The sequence below is a fragment of the Capricornis sumatraensis genome, chromosome 1 (assembly GCF_032405125.1).
Source record: "Capricornis sumatraensis isolate serow.1 chromosome 1, serow.2, whole genome shotgun sequence".
NCBI lineage: Eukaryota > Metazoa > Chordata > Mammalia > Artiodactyla > Bovidae > Capricornis > Capricornis sumatraensis.
The window spans coordinates 91,158,491-91,175,212 of NC_091069.1; the positions used below are offsets into that span (position 1 = coordinate 91,158,491).

General features: G+C 36.4%; 1 protein-coding gene across 2 annotated transcripts in view; it reads right to left on the reverse strand.

The window, feature by feature from the left end:
• Positions 1-16,722, reverse strand: part of BIRC6 (baculoviral IAP repeat containing 6) — a 209,743-nt gene that overhangs the window by 37,999 nt on the left and 155,022 nt on the right. For both annotated transcript variants that reach the window (XM_068979018.1, XM_068979011.1), the window contains exon 66: positions 5,063-5,273. In XM_068979018.1, coding sequence (XP_068835119.1) covers positions 5,063-5,273 — 211 coding nt within the window. The remainder of the gene's footprint in view (positions 1-5,062; positions 5,274-16,722) is intronic.

Here is a 16,722-nt window from a genome sequence, read left to right on the forward strand (position 1 = left end):
GCTAAATCTTCTTTCTGAGAACAGAAAACGGGCCAGACAATGGAGTCAGACACTAACTTTTTAAGAATTCAGTGCACTGACTTTAACAGTTATCATTTGCCAAATGATGACAAATGATACTGACTTGCTTTTGGCAGTTGATACTGGTTCTTCTGCTATGTTAGTAATTTGAAATTTCCTCTTTAAATAAATGTTTGGTTTAATTAAGTTACCTGATCTAAAGAAAGACTCTACCAAAAGCACAGGTGGTACAAGATTTGAAAGTTCTTCCTCATAATGTTGAAGCTCTGACAAGAATTTCTACCAAGAAAAATTTCCTTCAATTTTCAACCATGAAAATGGTTTGGTTTATTTGATCAGATTAAGAAAAATCCCATTATTACATGACACTCTTTTTATATTTAAGTAAGTTCTAAAATAATACAGATAAAAGGCTCCAGAAAAATTAAATCTAAGGCCTGCTTACTGTCATATAAGTTCTCTCCATACACACAACTTTAGGTCGATGACAGCTTTAAGGAAAGAAGCTGCAACTATGGAGCCCACGTGCCACAACTACTGAAGGCTGCACGCCCTAGACCCCACGCTCAGTAACGAGAAAAACTACCACATTGAGAAGCCTGCACACCACAGCTAGAGAGTAGGCCCCATTCACCACACCTAGAGAAAAAGCCTGTGCAGGAGCAAAGATGCAGCACGGCCCATAATTGGAAAAAAAGACAAAGAGTTTAGAATCTCTGCTAATGATTCTTAGTCTCTTTCAAGCCAACAGATGATCGTTTTCTGTCTTCAGTAAAACAATCCAGTAGGACTAGTACTGGGAAATTTCTGCATAGGATTACAGACTTCAGATTCTTATATACTAACAAAGGAAACCATTTATCCTATAGCACTTGCACTTTTTGAAGGAGATCCCTAGGGATAAATTTGCAGTCACTGATAATAACACATAGGCAGAATAACGTAGTTAATAATGAATTTAAAGTCTGACTTACATTATTGCTTTTATAAAGTCAAACGTCTGAATCATAGAAAGTATTTCTACCCAGGAACTAACTGTCTTTATAAAGTCCACAGTATCAGAGCAAGAATCCTAATGGACTCAAATCCTCAGTCCCAGAACGGCAGGATGGGAGAGGACACACACAGCCCAACTGTCAAGACAGAAAGGAAGAAAATCTCTTCTATGGCACTTCAGTCTTCTTCTAACTCCCACCCCACCATTCTGCTATACTGCAAGACGGTCTTTTTTTATAATGCAAATCTGAATCGATCTCCACTGAAATCCTTTCAAGGGCTCATCACATCTAAAAACAGGTACCTATGAAGTTGGGTTTCCCTCATGGTTAAGTCGGTAACGAATCCACCTGCAATGAGGGAGATCTGGGTTTGATCCCTGGGTTGGGAGGATCCCCTGGAAGAGGGCATGGCAGCCCACTCCAATACTCATGCCTGGGAGAATGCCCAAGGACAGAGGAGCCTGGTGGGTTACAGTCCATGGAGCTGTAAACAGACAGACACAGCTGAGCGATTACGCACAACACAGCACAACTATGAAGTTCTTCAAGCCCCCATTCTCCTCTCCAGCCTCATTTCCTATCCCCACCTCCCACCCAAAGGACACCCAGGCACACCAAACTTCTTCATTCTTTACATCTTCCTGAATTTCTCTGCTAACATTCCTCACACAGTCTGGTATACCAGCCCCCTGCACCTCTTATTTAGCCAATTCTTACATACTCTTTGGGTTTCCAAAACTGACTTGATGCTTCAATAATGTGTTAAATTTTCCATATATCATGTACTTGTGATTAAAACTGTCTAATTATTGTTTCCCACATTATTTGTCAGCCCCTTGGAAAAACGCCTAATTTTCTTGTTATGCTTTGATGAACATTCAATAAACATCTATTGAAGGAACAAAATCAGTCATGCTCTTGTGACTAAGCCAGATCTCCCCTATCTGAATATAACTACAAGTTTGTAAGACACAAATTTGATAAAAGAAAGATAAATGATCTGCCTTTTTAATGTCTTAATAATATTCTCCTATCTCCTCTTAAAGAAAGTTTCAGGCTTGAGGCACGACAGCCAGCAAACCTACATCATCTCCATCATTCTTTTAAGTTTTAAGATCAACATTAGCTGAGTTTATGTACTGTCCTCAAGATAGAATCATCTTAATTAGGTTATTCCAACCTGTGAAAGTAAACTTTGGACTTGGGCAAAAAAATTTAATCCCCTTCATCCACAAAATATAAAAACTGTAAGTATAACATATATAGAGAAAACAATTTCAATGTAAATTATTACATGTAAGCACAGTTATCATCTAGAGACCTGCAAATTACAAAGAGAATCTATTTTTTCTTTATCTAAAATGACCGAAGAATGCTAAGTTAAAACTTCATTTGGAAGGAAAAATAAAATGCATGCCTTTTATGTAAATTTGGCTTCAGGAAAGGAAAAACAAAGAGTAACAAATGAGAAATAACAAGACAAAAAAAAAAGGCAATACAATAAATACATGAACATAATTAGTAAACTAGTACCTCTACTAAATAGATCTACTTTATTTACCCTAACATATTTTTCCCAGAACCCCCAGGTGCAGACATGGGCAGGACTTCACAAAAAAAATCACCCACAGGCACAGCACCCTCCCCACTTATTTCTTTCTGAGAAAAAGAGACAAAAATAATGTAAAAATGTTCTGAGATGTGGTACACCTACACATTATTCAAAACTGTAACTACAAACCTGATGAAGCACTAAAATAATACTCTAAAAATGATACATAAACAGAACATATTTGCCTTGACCATTCTCTTCTGAGTATCCTGGTTTTGTGTTGTTTTTTTAAAATACACTTGGGGGTTGGGAAGGCAGGTAGAAGGGGGGGAGAGGGGGAAGCCCTGCATCTTGAAACAGTGTTAAAAATGAATTTAGGTCAACTTCAGTGGGTATAAACTTTGCCGGAAGTTGGACTATACTCTTAACTTTATTAGACTTCTATACTGATGAAAATATGAAAAGAAGTGTATCTTAAGTTTTGACAGGCTGGAAAAGAGCAGATTTTCCCTTCTGAGAAGTGGTAAATGAGTTCTCAAGGTGCCAAAAGTTTGAAAGGAAAGTAAGAATGTTATAATATGTACATTTGTGCTGGCTTCTTTTTCTAACAGAGGCTGTATTTTATACATATGTAAAAAAATAACAGATACCATGAGGGATCTTCATGAAGCATATTCAAACTATCTAAAACTCTCTGTCAGTGTTTCTTTGTCAGTAAAACAGCTTTTAAAAAGTTAACTGCACAAGGTTACTGTAAAGATAAAACTGAAAAATGAAACAATCTCTGTGAACAGTCATTATGATCTTTACATGCATGTTTTGCTGGTACAGAATTTAGAAGTTTGAAGTGTCATTTTTTTGTTGTTATTGAAAGATTTTGAAGAATATCTTTTTCCAGGTAACCAAGTAGAAAAATAGAGTTCCTGTTAAATGAAATTCAGTTATCCTTCTCTGCAATTAAATTTTTGTAGTCAATCATTACTCAACACATTTTATGCAGTTAAAAAAAATTATACTGCATGTTATATGACTAGTATATATATTAATTCAAGAACAGGATACACATTAATTTACATACAATAAAGTAGCAAAAAAGGCAATCTAATTGTAAACATTCCAATAACTTAGCTCAATTAGAAAAGAAAATCAGACCTTTAGTCTGATAATGCCACATTATTTTTGTATAATTATGTTAGCTGCCTAGGTTACCAGTTAGGAAGACTTTTGCTGTAATGAAAAATGAGACCAAAGACAGTATTATTTTCTTCTTTACAACAGAAAAAAACCTCATACTATCAAAGAAAATATACCTTTACATTCTCCTTCCCTCGAAAGAGTATGAACCTACATCTTTTTATATTGCTTCCAACGGGCACTTCTTTAATCTCCTCTCTAATTTATGATTCTTATTGCCTGGCAGGGAGCCACCAGTTTCTAAAGTAATAATGATAGCACAATAAAGCTAAAAGACTCAGGATAATCTGAGAAGTTGATCTCTTCTGAGAAATGAAGGCTGACATTCCTCCAATGACCAATTCTCTGACACCATTTGATGTTCTGTGATTCTCACATTTTAGGTTATTAAAAAATTAAGTGAGAACAGGTAAGACAAACATATTGCAAAGATGAAACAGAAGATTAACTGATTCAAAAGACCACTAAGAAAGGGATAAACTTCCTCTAGCCTAATTCTGAAGTTTTATGCAAACATCAGAATTTATGCCATCTCTTTTAAGTGACACTGACAACCACTAGACAGATTCTGCTAAGAGAATGGAAAAAGTTACCAGGAAAAGGTTATTTTTAAAGTTTTTGATGAGAGAACTCATCATCTGATTTCTAGCAAAGTATAAACTTAAACCAAAGATTCATTCAAAATTTCAATTTTCTATGAAGATAAAATACTAACTTTATTATAACACCAACAAATAAATCCTCTTCCTCTCAAATGCATTATTGCATAAATTATAATGTATGTATCAAAGTGAAATAGTAGTAATCTGTAAATCCAACAGTTCTAATTCTATGAATCTACTCTGCAGAGATTTCTACAGATCCCAAAAGATGTAAGAGGTTGTTACAAATTAGAAACAACCCAAATGTCCATGAAAAGATGGGTAAGTAAAATACAGCATCTATACACAATGCATAATCATAAATATTAAGAACAATATTAGCAATATGTATTTACTGAGAGTGAAGCTGTCTCCCATCTCAATACTGAGTGAAACTGGCATCCATTTGTATAATAGGTACAATGCTATACATTTAATAAAAACTCTACCTACAGCTATAAGATCTCAGATAGAGATGTCTGATAAGCCACTGTGACTGAATATTTGAATGTAGGATTTGGTGGATACTTTTTCTTCATAGTTATTTATAGCTTGTGCATATGTGTATTTAATCAGCATATATCATTTTTCTTAAAATGAACAAAATTAGTTTTTAAAAGATCATAAAAGCCAAGGTTAAAAGAAATGAACAGTACCTTAAACGGTTGGTGTAGGTATCAACACAGGTCTTCATTTTGGCTAATAATGTACCAACGGAAGTTTGACACTCTGACTGTTCTTCTTCCTCGTCACCATTCTCTGTAGAAAGAGGCAACAATAGGGGCACCATGCACGTACAGGAAGCAATGGCCCGGAGCAATTCTAGCAGAGCTCGATAGAGTGGCACATGTCTTGCCATGTCGAGAACTGTAAGAAGGAAGAGAGGAAAAGTATAAAATGAGCACATGTGCAACATAAAAGTCCACAGCAATGTAGCTTGTACTTCAACCTTGAGATTAATTGGTAGGTTGGTAAATGGACTGAAGTAGATGTTTGGGAAGCATCAATGTATAGAATACAACAGGTACTTTTAGGGAACAACAACAAAATGGACATGGCACAGAGTTGGGAGATAGCAAGAAATGTAATTAAGCAATTTGCTACTTGTTTTTGGCTGTGCTGGGTCTCTTGCACTGTATGAGCTTCTTTCATTGTGGAACACAGGCTCAGAAGCTGCGGTGCGGCGATCTCTAGCTGCAGTGCTCAGGCTTAGTGGCCCTATGGCATGTGGGATCTTAGCTCCCCAACCAGACTGAACTCATGTCCGCTGTATTGGAAGGCAGATGCTTAACCACTGGATCACCAGGGAAGGCCCAAGTAACTACTCAGTTATATCACAGATAAAAATAATTAAACAGTCCAAATAATATATTAGGGCAGTAAGTACACTTATTAGTATGACATGGAAATATATTTTTCAAATTAAACTGAAAGGAAACTATTGTATCTTAGGTAAAACAGAATGATATAGCCACAGTTTATCAAAAGCAAAATTCAATATATCAATTTGTTAGGAAAATAAGAAAGTTGACAGTGCTAGCTTTTACTTATCAGCTACAAATCAAATGAATTTTTTTCTTAAAACTACATGCATCTCATGCTCTAAGAACATGTATTGCTTCTAAAGCTTTTATAAGCTGTTTTGTTAGGTTTTTTGGCTTCCTCCCAAGTGGAATTTCCTTTTGTGAATCATGTGAGTTAAGGACCTAACAACATTTTTCCAATAGCAGTTACTGAACAATCTGGTGGACAGGCTGGGAATACAGCAGTGAAGAATACAACCAAACATCCTTGCCTTCATGTAGCTTACATTCAAGGTAGAGAAGACCAAGTGAGTAAAATTTTTTAGACATTACTTAGTACACAGAATGCTAAATGGAAGATTCAAACAGGGAAGGAGGATTAGGGAGTACCGGCTTGAGGGAGAAATTGTCTAACTGCCCACAGCAGTATACTGGGGAGGGATGAGGCCTCATCCAGGAATTCTGGACTTTGTCTGGCAAGGTGTGTAAAGGGATGGCTTTAAAAATTAGTTCTGGTAATGTGAAGACAAACTGAGCTGTTCAGAGTTATGGAGGAGTAGGCCCTTGTTTCACACCTTCCAATAATGATGCAGAGAACAGGGGTAAAAAGTATGACTGTTCATTCTTTCTTTACTTACTTGAAATGTTACTCTCCATCTTTAAACATAAAATTTGCATGTGCGCATGCTCAGTCACTCAGTCCTGTCCAACTCTTTGTGACTTCATGGACTGTGTAGCCCATTAGGCTCCTCTGTCCATGAGATTTTCTAGGCAAGAATACTAGGGTGGCTTGCCATTTCCTTCCCTGGAGATCTTCCCAACCCAGGGATTGAACCTGCGACTTCTGCATCTTTTGCACTGGCAGGCAGATTCTTTAACACTGAGCCATACATTTGGTTATATTTAAAGCTTCTTTTTAAATTTATGTCCTAATGCTACTTCTTATTATAACTCTATACTATAAAATAGTACACTACAGTTTTCAGGAAATTCAAGTTAAAATCCAAAGTTATAAAACACAAACCAAAGGTAATTGATGGGCATAAAACACAACATTAATATTTGTGAGGATATGAAAAGGCTAGACTTATGTAAACAGGTGGACATGCAAAGTTATAATGAATTTGATATTATTTTACATGCCCATATTCTATGAAAGATGATTCCTTCTGCCTAGGCCTCACTTACGGAACAGAGGATCTGAACAGGTCATTCTCCAAAAATTATATATAAATGGCCAATAAACACACTGTCATTAGTCATCAGGGAAATGCAAATCAAAACCACCATGAGTTATCTGCCATCTTATATGCACTAAGATCGCTGTAAAAGTAAAAAAGTAACTTTAAAAAGTAAAGAAATAACTTATTACCAGCACTTCCACTCCTAAGTAAAAACCGAAAGCAATTGAAAGGAGGAACGAAAATAGTACTTGTACACTTACGTTCACTAAAGCATTATTCACAATAGCCAAAAGGTATAAACAACTCAAATGTCTATCAAATGAGAAAACACTGAAGAAGAACAAAGTCGAAGGACTGACAGAATCAGACTTCAAAACCTACTACAAAGCTACAATAATCAAGAGAATGCGGTACTGGTTCGAGACAAATAGATCAATGGAACAGAAACGGTAACAAAACGTGTACATGAAGGTTTGTAGCAGCTTTGTTTGTAACTTCCCCAAACTAGAAACTGCCAAGACGTTCATTAAAAGGTCACTGGATAAACAAACTTGTATAACCATACAATGGAATATTATTCTGCAAAAAAAAGAAATGAGCTACAAAATTAAGAAAAGACATGGAGGAAACTTAAATGCATACATACTGCTTAGTAAAAGAAGCCAATCTGAACAGGTTTACAGTGCATGGTTCCAACTAATGACATTCTGAAAACGGAAGACTATGGAGCCAGAAAAAGGATCAGTGGTCACTAGAGGTTTCACTGGGGAGAGAGAGAGAGCAGGTGGAATGAATACATAGAACACACAGAATTTCTTAGGGCAGTGAAACTAATGATACTGTATGATACTGTAATGGAGATGCACACAATACTAGGCATTTGTCGAAACCCAGAACCGTGTAACATGAAGAGTAAACTCTAATATACTCACTTCAGTGAAAAATACGTCACTGTTAGTTCATCAACAGTACCATGTGCAACACTAATATAGATTATCAGGTGTCTCAGTGGTAAAGAATCTGCCTGCCAAAGCTGGAGGCGCTGGTTCAATCCCTGGGTCGGGAAGATGCCCTTGAGAAGGAAATGGCGACCCACTCCAGTATCCTTGCTGGGAAAATCCACGGACAAAGGAGTCTGGCGGGCCACAAGTCCATGGGGTCACAAAGAGCCAGACACAACTGAGCACATATACACTCCACGCTAACACAAGATGTAAGTAACAGGACACTACGAGTGGAGGGGCAGGGAAATGCACCATCCGCTCAATCTTCTGTAAACTCAACGCTCCTTTAAAAATCTTAGTCTACTGATTAATTTTTTAAAACATTAGTCTAACAATTTAAAAATAAACTATCTAAATTAAAGTATTTTACATAAAATTATACAACAATATAAGTAATCCAAGACACACTGATTTTTTTTAAATGAACGGTTACAAAGTTATCAAGAACAACAAAAAAAATCCCACAAAATGAGGAGCTACTTCTCCATTAGCCGAATAAAGCTGAAGACAGCCTACATGCTAAAACTCAATACAGAAGACAGTGGGGAAAAGAAACTGACAAACATGAATATAGATAATTTTTAAAACTCTAAAATCTGGAAATAAACAGCCACAGAGAAAGTAAGACAGCTCTTGTAAGTTAAGTGAAACATGATACTTCCTTTCATGTATTGGTATTTATTTTATTCAACTAAGTAGATTTCAAGTAGGAATCTTAAACTACTGAAAGCTGAGATAGTCTCTTCATATCAAGGAGGGATAGAAGCAAAAGCTGTGGAAGCAAGGTAACAGGCAGTGGATAATGAGATTGAGAATAGTAAAGACAAGTGAGACATACATTTATGGGCCTGGTTTACAAAGAACATGAAATAAATTTCAGTACTATGTCATTTCTTATGACAGATTTTCAGCTTAAAAAATGAAGCTTTTATATATTTCCACATTCTTGACAAGTTACTTAAACAAGTGTTCTAATTTTAATATCAAATTCCACCTGGATATTAATGCACCCAGCAATCCATGCTATGTCTAGAACCTGAAAAACGGTTATTTGTATCTGATTTACATTATTCATGTTTTCCTTTTAAGACTTATTTCTGAATATCTCCAGGAAAGGGAATCTGAAAAACTAAGGGAGAGCTAATTTTTGCTCTCTTTTTAAGACAGGCACTTTTAAACTAACATGTCTGGGTGGTCAGCAAACAAAAGGAATCAATAAACTTAACAGTCTCTAATGATAAAATACAGATGAGTACAAAATACACCAAGTGTTTCAATCCTGAATTCCATAATTCTCTATTTTGCCACACAGAGCTTCATTAGAAAACCCTGAGGTGTCCTTTCACACAGCACACGCCATCATTACTCCAGGACTAAATGTCACTAGCCTGACAAAGAAGAGCAGCACCACAACACTGTGACACAATGCCACGCCTGCAAATGGCTTACAGCAACTTCTTCACTCAGCACGTGCCAAGTGCATATTTCAATTCATTGCTTACCCCCAAGCAAAAAGTCACTATCCTTCAGATCCTCAGATGTAACCTGTTGGCTGAATTATGCAATGCTTGAAATATACCTTGGAATTTACCATCAACAACTACAGATACAGGTGTGTGACACTGCTATATAATTATTTCAGTTAGAGAAACGCTCTGTTTTGAAAGGAATAACCAGTACTGGGTAAAAGAATAAAATTCTCATTTTCTTATATGAAAAAACATTTCAGGGGGGAAAATGATATTCAAATTGCTGGAAAGAAACAGAATAGGGTAAAGGTTGGTGAGAAGAAATCTGTAAGACATAATCATAGAGATTAGTCATTTTTTCATGAAACACACAATTCAGCACGTATAAAAGCTGAAAATAATTCTAAGAAAAAGTGGAAAACACTTACTGCTTGGCTTATTACTGGCAGAAGCTATCAATTCAAACCAAAAAGTTTCAGTGACATTTTCCATGGATTGTTTCAGTCTATGGGGTTGCGGAGTCAGACACAACTGAGCGACTTCCCTTTCACTTTTTACTTTCATGCACTGGAGAAGGAAATGGCAACCCACTCCAGTGTTCTTGCCTGGAGAATCCCAGGGACGGGGGAGCCTGGTGGGCTGCCGTCTATGGGGTCACACAGAGTCAGACACAACTGAGACTGACTTAGCAGCAGCAGCAGCAACTAATAGAAAAGACCCACTCCTTCCAGAGAACTGAAAACATCTGACACCTTCAATCAGGAAGTTTGTCAGCTTTTTTGTTCACTTCTTTATCTCTGAGTGTAAACAGAAGTTATTCATCACTTTGTGGACTAAAGTAGGATATCTGAGAATACTTCATTCCTGATGCAATGGAGGACAACGAACACCTCTATTATTTTTTAAATTCAGATATTTATAGCAAATGTTACAGTAACTATAAATGGACTATAACCTTTAAAACTTGTGAATCACTCTTTTGTACACCTGTAATTTATATATTATACATCAACTATACTTCAAAAAATAACTCAAACATTCAGTAACTTCAGTATTTTAGGCTAAAATATGTGGTGATTATACATTTTAGACATAAACTGCTAGTCATGTTAAATATATCAATTAGGTATGCATATCCCATTAAATATACATAGAAGACTTAAAAAATATATTTATAGCTACTAAATATAGAGCCAGAACACACAAATGGTGGGACCTAACACGTACCTTTTTATTATATTTTCTATTATTCTGTCCAACTGTTAAAACGATAAAACATTCTTTGAAGTTCGACTAAAATGCATTTATTTTCTATCATTTTCCACCACCTTCAACTGAGTAAAAGAGAAGCACAGACTGAAAAATTATGCAACAAACACAAGTATAAGAAATTTATTTCCTATTTCACTATAGGAAGATACTCCTATTTCACTATTCAAAGATATCTTTCTTGGGGATTTGTTTCACAATTTTTGTTTCCCTCTACACCAAGAGATTTTCTGAGAAAACAGGTACTCCTGTCATCATTAGAACAAAAGATGTAAAGAAACAAGAAGAGGAAGAGAAAAAGAAGAATCTGTCTTGACCATGTTAGGATTATTGGGAAAGTACTTAGAAAGTCAAAGTCACTCAGTTGGGTCCGACTCTTTGGGACACACGGACTATAGCCTGACAGGCTCCTCTATCCATGGTATTCTCCAGGCAAGAACACTGAATGGGTTGCCATTCCCTACTCCAGGGTATCTTCCTGACCTGGGGATCAAACTGAGGTCTCCCACGCAATAGCAATTAACCTCTTGGTAATTGTTTTTGTGTGTATCTTTATCACACTCTGACAAGCCTCTTTCATGGCTTACATTCAAGACAGAAGACAGCTTAAAAAAACTGTTTTTAAGGATAACCTTTAAAAGAATATTTCCAGAAAATTATAACATTCCATGGCAAGTGGCTGGCCGGTAGGGCAGCACCCAGGGTTAGTGCCTTACTCCAGGCACAGCAGTGACTATATGGACAATAAAGATTTATTTCTGGATCAGAAAACACACAAGACACAGTAACTGACACAAACCAGTGACGCAGCAGACATTTTTCTAAAACCACATATTGAATATCATTTTCATCCAAATTGCTTTTACATTTATGTTCACTTTAAGTTTCTAATAATCTACCTAATACAGGAAAGGGAAATTTTTTTCTACATGGGAAAAATATATAGCAAAATACATAGGAAAATGAAGTTTTATTCAGCATCAATAAATGCTGAACATTTCAACATCACTGTCTTCCTTTGGATTTACATTGAAAATCTCAAAAGAAATGCTTTATATTAATCCATTAGTAGGTAAGCAGTAAGATCACATAGAAAATAAATACTAACTACCTAAAAGAACAACTTGTTTTTTTCTGATGTTTTTCAGCTTATGCTGGTATTATTTCTCTGATCAACTTCAGAAATACAAAATGAGAGGCTCACCTAAAGCATAAAAACCTCAAAACAATCTAAGAATGTAACATCTGTTTATGGAATGTTCATTTGAGTAGACACAAAAACTAATGTGAGAATTAAAAAATAAATTATTCAAATATTTAATTAAGTTATCCTTAAATTATTTTTCTGTAAAATAAAAACCCTTTCAAGTGACTGAATACTAAAACTTAATCCACCAGTTCAGTTCAGTTCAGTTGCTCAGTCATGTCCGACTCTTTGTGACCCCATGAATCACAGCATGCCAGGCCTCCCTGTCCATCACCAACTCCCAGAGTTCACTCAGACTCGCATCCATCGAGTCAGTGATGCTATCCAGCCATCTCATCCTCTGTCGTCCGCTTCTTCTCCTGCCCCCAAACCCTCCCAGCATCAAAGTCTTTTCCAATGAGTCAACTCTTCATGAGGTGGCCAAAGTACCGGAGTTTCAGCTTTAGCATCATTCCTTCTAAAGAAATCCCAGGGTTGATCTCCTTCAGAATGGACTGATTGGATCTCCATAACTACATGCAATCAATATCCCTACAAGTAACATAACTAGCATGCATATCTTAAAAATAGTTACAGTTTCAACTGTAGATTTATTCCTATGTAATTTTTTAGTATTCTTGCCTGGGAAATCCCATGGACAGAGGAATCTGGCAGGCTGCAGTCCATGGGGTCACAAAAAAGCTGGACTAAAAAAAATACAACAAACTTAGTAATAATTTTTGGATTTAAAGAATGTGGTCATATTTAACACATTTGCATAGCAACAAAATTAACTTATTCTCTCATAGAACTAATTTAAATACTGAATTTTAGAGGAAATAACCTAAGATAAGATACAGTAACTTTTAATCCAGTGTGAGGAAAATCAGATGGTATAACAAAGTCTTCTGTAATGGGTTTTGTCCCATTACACCTAGTTACAGAACTACCAAACCAATAAAATGAAAATGATGAAATTTTAAAACTGGCACATAACATGCCTCAGCCAAACAACCAGCCAAATTAGCAGATACTTTATAATCCTCCCAATTTAAAAAGGTCTGTGCCTCTTCTCATTCTGACCTTCCTCTAACATGTCAGGTCTACTCATTTTTCTGTTCCATACTGATAAAATCTATTTACAACATTTTAAAAATTTGAAAATATGTGAGTTTAGTAATAATTGCCATATTATGGCTAAACACTTAAACTTAGGCAACTGAATACACTTCTCTTGATTTCATTTGCCCCTTCCTATTATGACATTAAGAAACAAGCACGAAAAAGGCAAAGATTTTGTAACACTTGATAACATTCCTGGAATGTTCTACTATATTCTACTATGTTCTACTATATTAGTGGCAAGTGATTTAATGTGATCAGTGGTGCTGCTTTCTAAAAACAGGAACATCTCATTTTCCAAAATGGGAATGAGAAAGATAAGGGTGAGGGACTCTAACATTTCACCTGCTATTTCTCATTTTCACACACTGTAAAGTATTTAACTTATATGCAAAATACATTATGAGAAATGCTGGCCTGGATGAAGCACAAGCTGGAATCAGGATCACAGGGAGAAATATCAATAACCTCAGATATGCAGATGGCACCACTCTTATGGCAGAAAGAGCTTCTTGATGGAAGTGAAAGAGGAGAGTGAAAAAGTTGGCTTAAAGCTCAACATTCAGAAAACAAAGATCATGGCATCTGGTCCCATCACTTCACGGCACACAGGTGGAGAAACAATGGAAACAGTGACAGACTTTATTTTCGGGGGGGCTCCAAAATCACTGCACATGGTGACTGCAGCCATGAAATTAAAAGACACTTGTTCCTTGGAAGAAAACCTATGATCAACCTAGACAGCATATTAAAAAGCAGAGACATTACTCTGTCAACAAAGGTCTGTCTAGTCAAAGCTTTGGTTTTCCAGTAGTCATGTAAGGATGTGAGTTGGACTATAAAGAAAGCAGAGCACTGAAGAACTGATGCTTTTGAACTGTGGTGTTGGAGAAGACTCTTGAGAGTCCCTTGAATTGCAAGGAGATCTAACCGGTCCATTCTAAAGGAAATCAGTCCTAAATATTCACTGGATGGACTGATGGTGAAGCTGAAACTCCAATCCTTTAGCCACCTGATGCAAAGAACTGACTCATTTGAAAAAGACCCTGATGCTGGGAATGACTGAAGGCAGGAGAAGGGGATGACAGAGGATGAAATGGTTGGATGGCATCACCGACTCAATGGACATGAGTTTGAGTAAGCTCCGGAGTTGATGATGGACAGGGAAGCCTGGGGTGCTGCAGTCCATGGGGTCACAGACAGACAGGACTGAGCGACTGAACTGAACTGAACTGAGCTCAATTTCTGGCAATGAAACGAGACCGCCATCTAGTGGCCAGTGGGGTAACTGACGGCTTACTCAAAAGCATGCATATGTGAACAGCAGCTAGAGGAAAAATGGTCCTTGTGTATCATAGTTTACAAGCAATTTTCAAAATAACATGTCTACAACAAAAGGAAGTCAGAATATGGGGAGGAGAAACTAAAATGAACACATATTTCATATGAGGATCTTCCTATCTAGTAAAAAAATCTCATAAAAATAACCACTTTCTCTGTTTAGAGGCTTTTATCATTCCTTTAAAAAACGATACTAAAGATAAAACAGTCTAATACAAAGATATAAATCACTTTTTGTTTCAGTTACCTACTAAGCTGTGGCTTCAAATTTACTGTTTTATAATTTTTCTAACAACTATTTTATAGATTCAGCTTTTTGAATTAAGTTCTTTGAAGGTAAAATCTGCACAAATTCGACTTTAAAAAGTTACTAAATATGTTACATATAGTTGACCAGCACAAGGTTGGTACTGGGCATTGTTAGCCTCTCCCTCATTCACTTGCTGTGTTGTGAGCACCCTTTTGTTTCTTTGGTGGAGGGGAAAGGGGACTCCTAAAAAGCAATTAAGTAGTCAAAGCAACATCTCAAAGGCTAAGAGGGAACATAAAGTGCTATGTTTTGAAGAGAAAATAAAAATCTTAGATCATTTGAAAAGTGGTATGTCACCTGCCAGAGTGAACTGATAAGGTTGATAAGAATACATCAAACATTCACAGAATAAAGCAGAAAGGTTTTGGGTTTCGTGGAGGGTCCTGGAAGCAATCTCCAAGGGCTAACTATAGTTCAGTGCGGCTCTCGAAAGAGCCTATTACATTAGGTTTGTGTTTTTGTATACTATATGATAGCAACATAAGCAAGCCATTTCTTGAATATAATGCCTTACACAAAATTATTAGCACTGCTCTCACACTTAAAAAACAACATCCTGGATACGCTATAAAATAGTCTATATAATGTCATCATATCATGAAAGACAAAAAAAGATTCTATATTGGATACTCTTCCTTATCCCAAATCTCCAAATGGTCAAAAATAATATTCCACAGACCAATGACAAAATTGGAAAATGGACTTTAGACTAATTTTATAAAATAAAAATTTTACTAACTTCCAAGAAGTTTACTTGTTCAAATACTAAAATGTCACTTTAATAATTAATATTTTAACCAAAATTGGTAATTTACATAAGCAGTGAAGCTATATTTCCCTGAAATAAATAATTCTTATTTAGAATATTATAAATGGGCATACTTAAATAATATACCTTGCTTGTCAAAACTATGGATCAGAATGTTCAAACTACCGAACCACTGCACTCATCTCATAGGCTAGCAAAGTAATGCTCAAAATTCTCCAAGCCAGGATTCACTAATACAGGAACCAAGAACTTCCAGATATTCAAGCTGGATTTACAAAAGGCAGAGGAACCAGAGATCAAATTGCAAGCATCCATTGGATCATCAAAAAACCAAGAGAGTTCCAGAAAAACATCTACTTCTGCTTTATTGACTACGCAAAAGCATTTGATTGCGTGGACCACAACAAACTGTGGAAAATTTTTATAGAGATGGGAATACCAGACCATCTGACCTGCCTCCTGAGAAATCTGTATGCAGGTCAAGAAGCAACAGTTAGAACTGGATGTGGAACAACAGACTGGTTCCAAATCAGGACAGGAGTACGTAAAGGCTGCATACTGTCACCCTGCTTAATGAACTTATATGCAGAGTACATCATGCAAAATGCTGGGCTGGATGAAGCAAAAGCTGGAATCAAGATTGCAGGGTGAAATATCAATAACCTCAGATATGCAGATGACACCACCCTTATGACAGAAAGTGAAGAACTAAAGAGCCTCTTGATGAAAGTGAAAGAGGACAGTGAAAAAGTTGGCTTAAAACTCAACATTCAGAAAACTAAGATCATGGCATCCAGTCCAATCACTTCATGGCAAATAGATGGGGCAACAATGGAAACAGTGACAGACTGTATTTTGGGAGGGTGCCAAAATCACTGTAGATGGTGACTACAGCCATGAAATTAAAAGACGCTTGCTCCTTGGAAGAAAACGTATCATCAACCTAGACAGAATATAAAAAGCAGAGATTTTACTTTGCCAACAAAGGTCCGTCTAGTCAAAGCTATGGTTTTTCCAGTAGTCATGTATGGATGTGAGATTTGGACTATAAAGAAAGCTGAGTGCCGAAGAAGTGATGCTTTTGAACTGTGGTGTTCGAGAAGACTCTTGAGAGTCCCTTGGACTGCAAGGAGAACCAA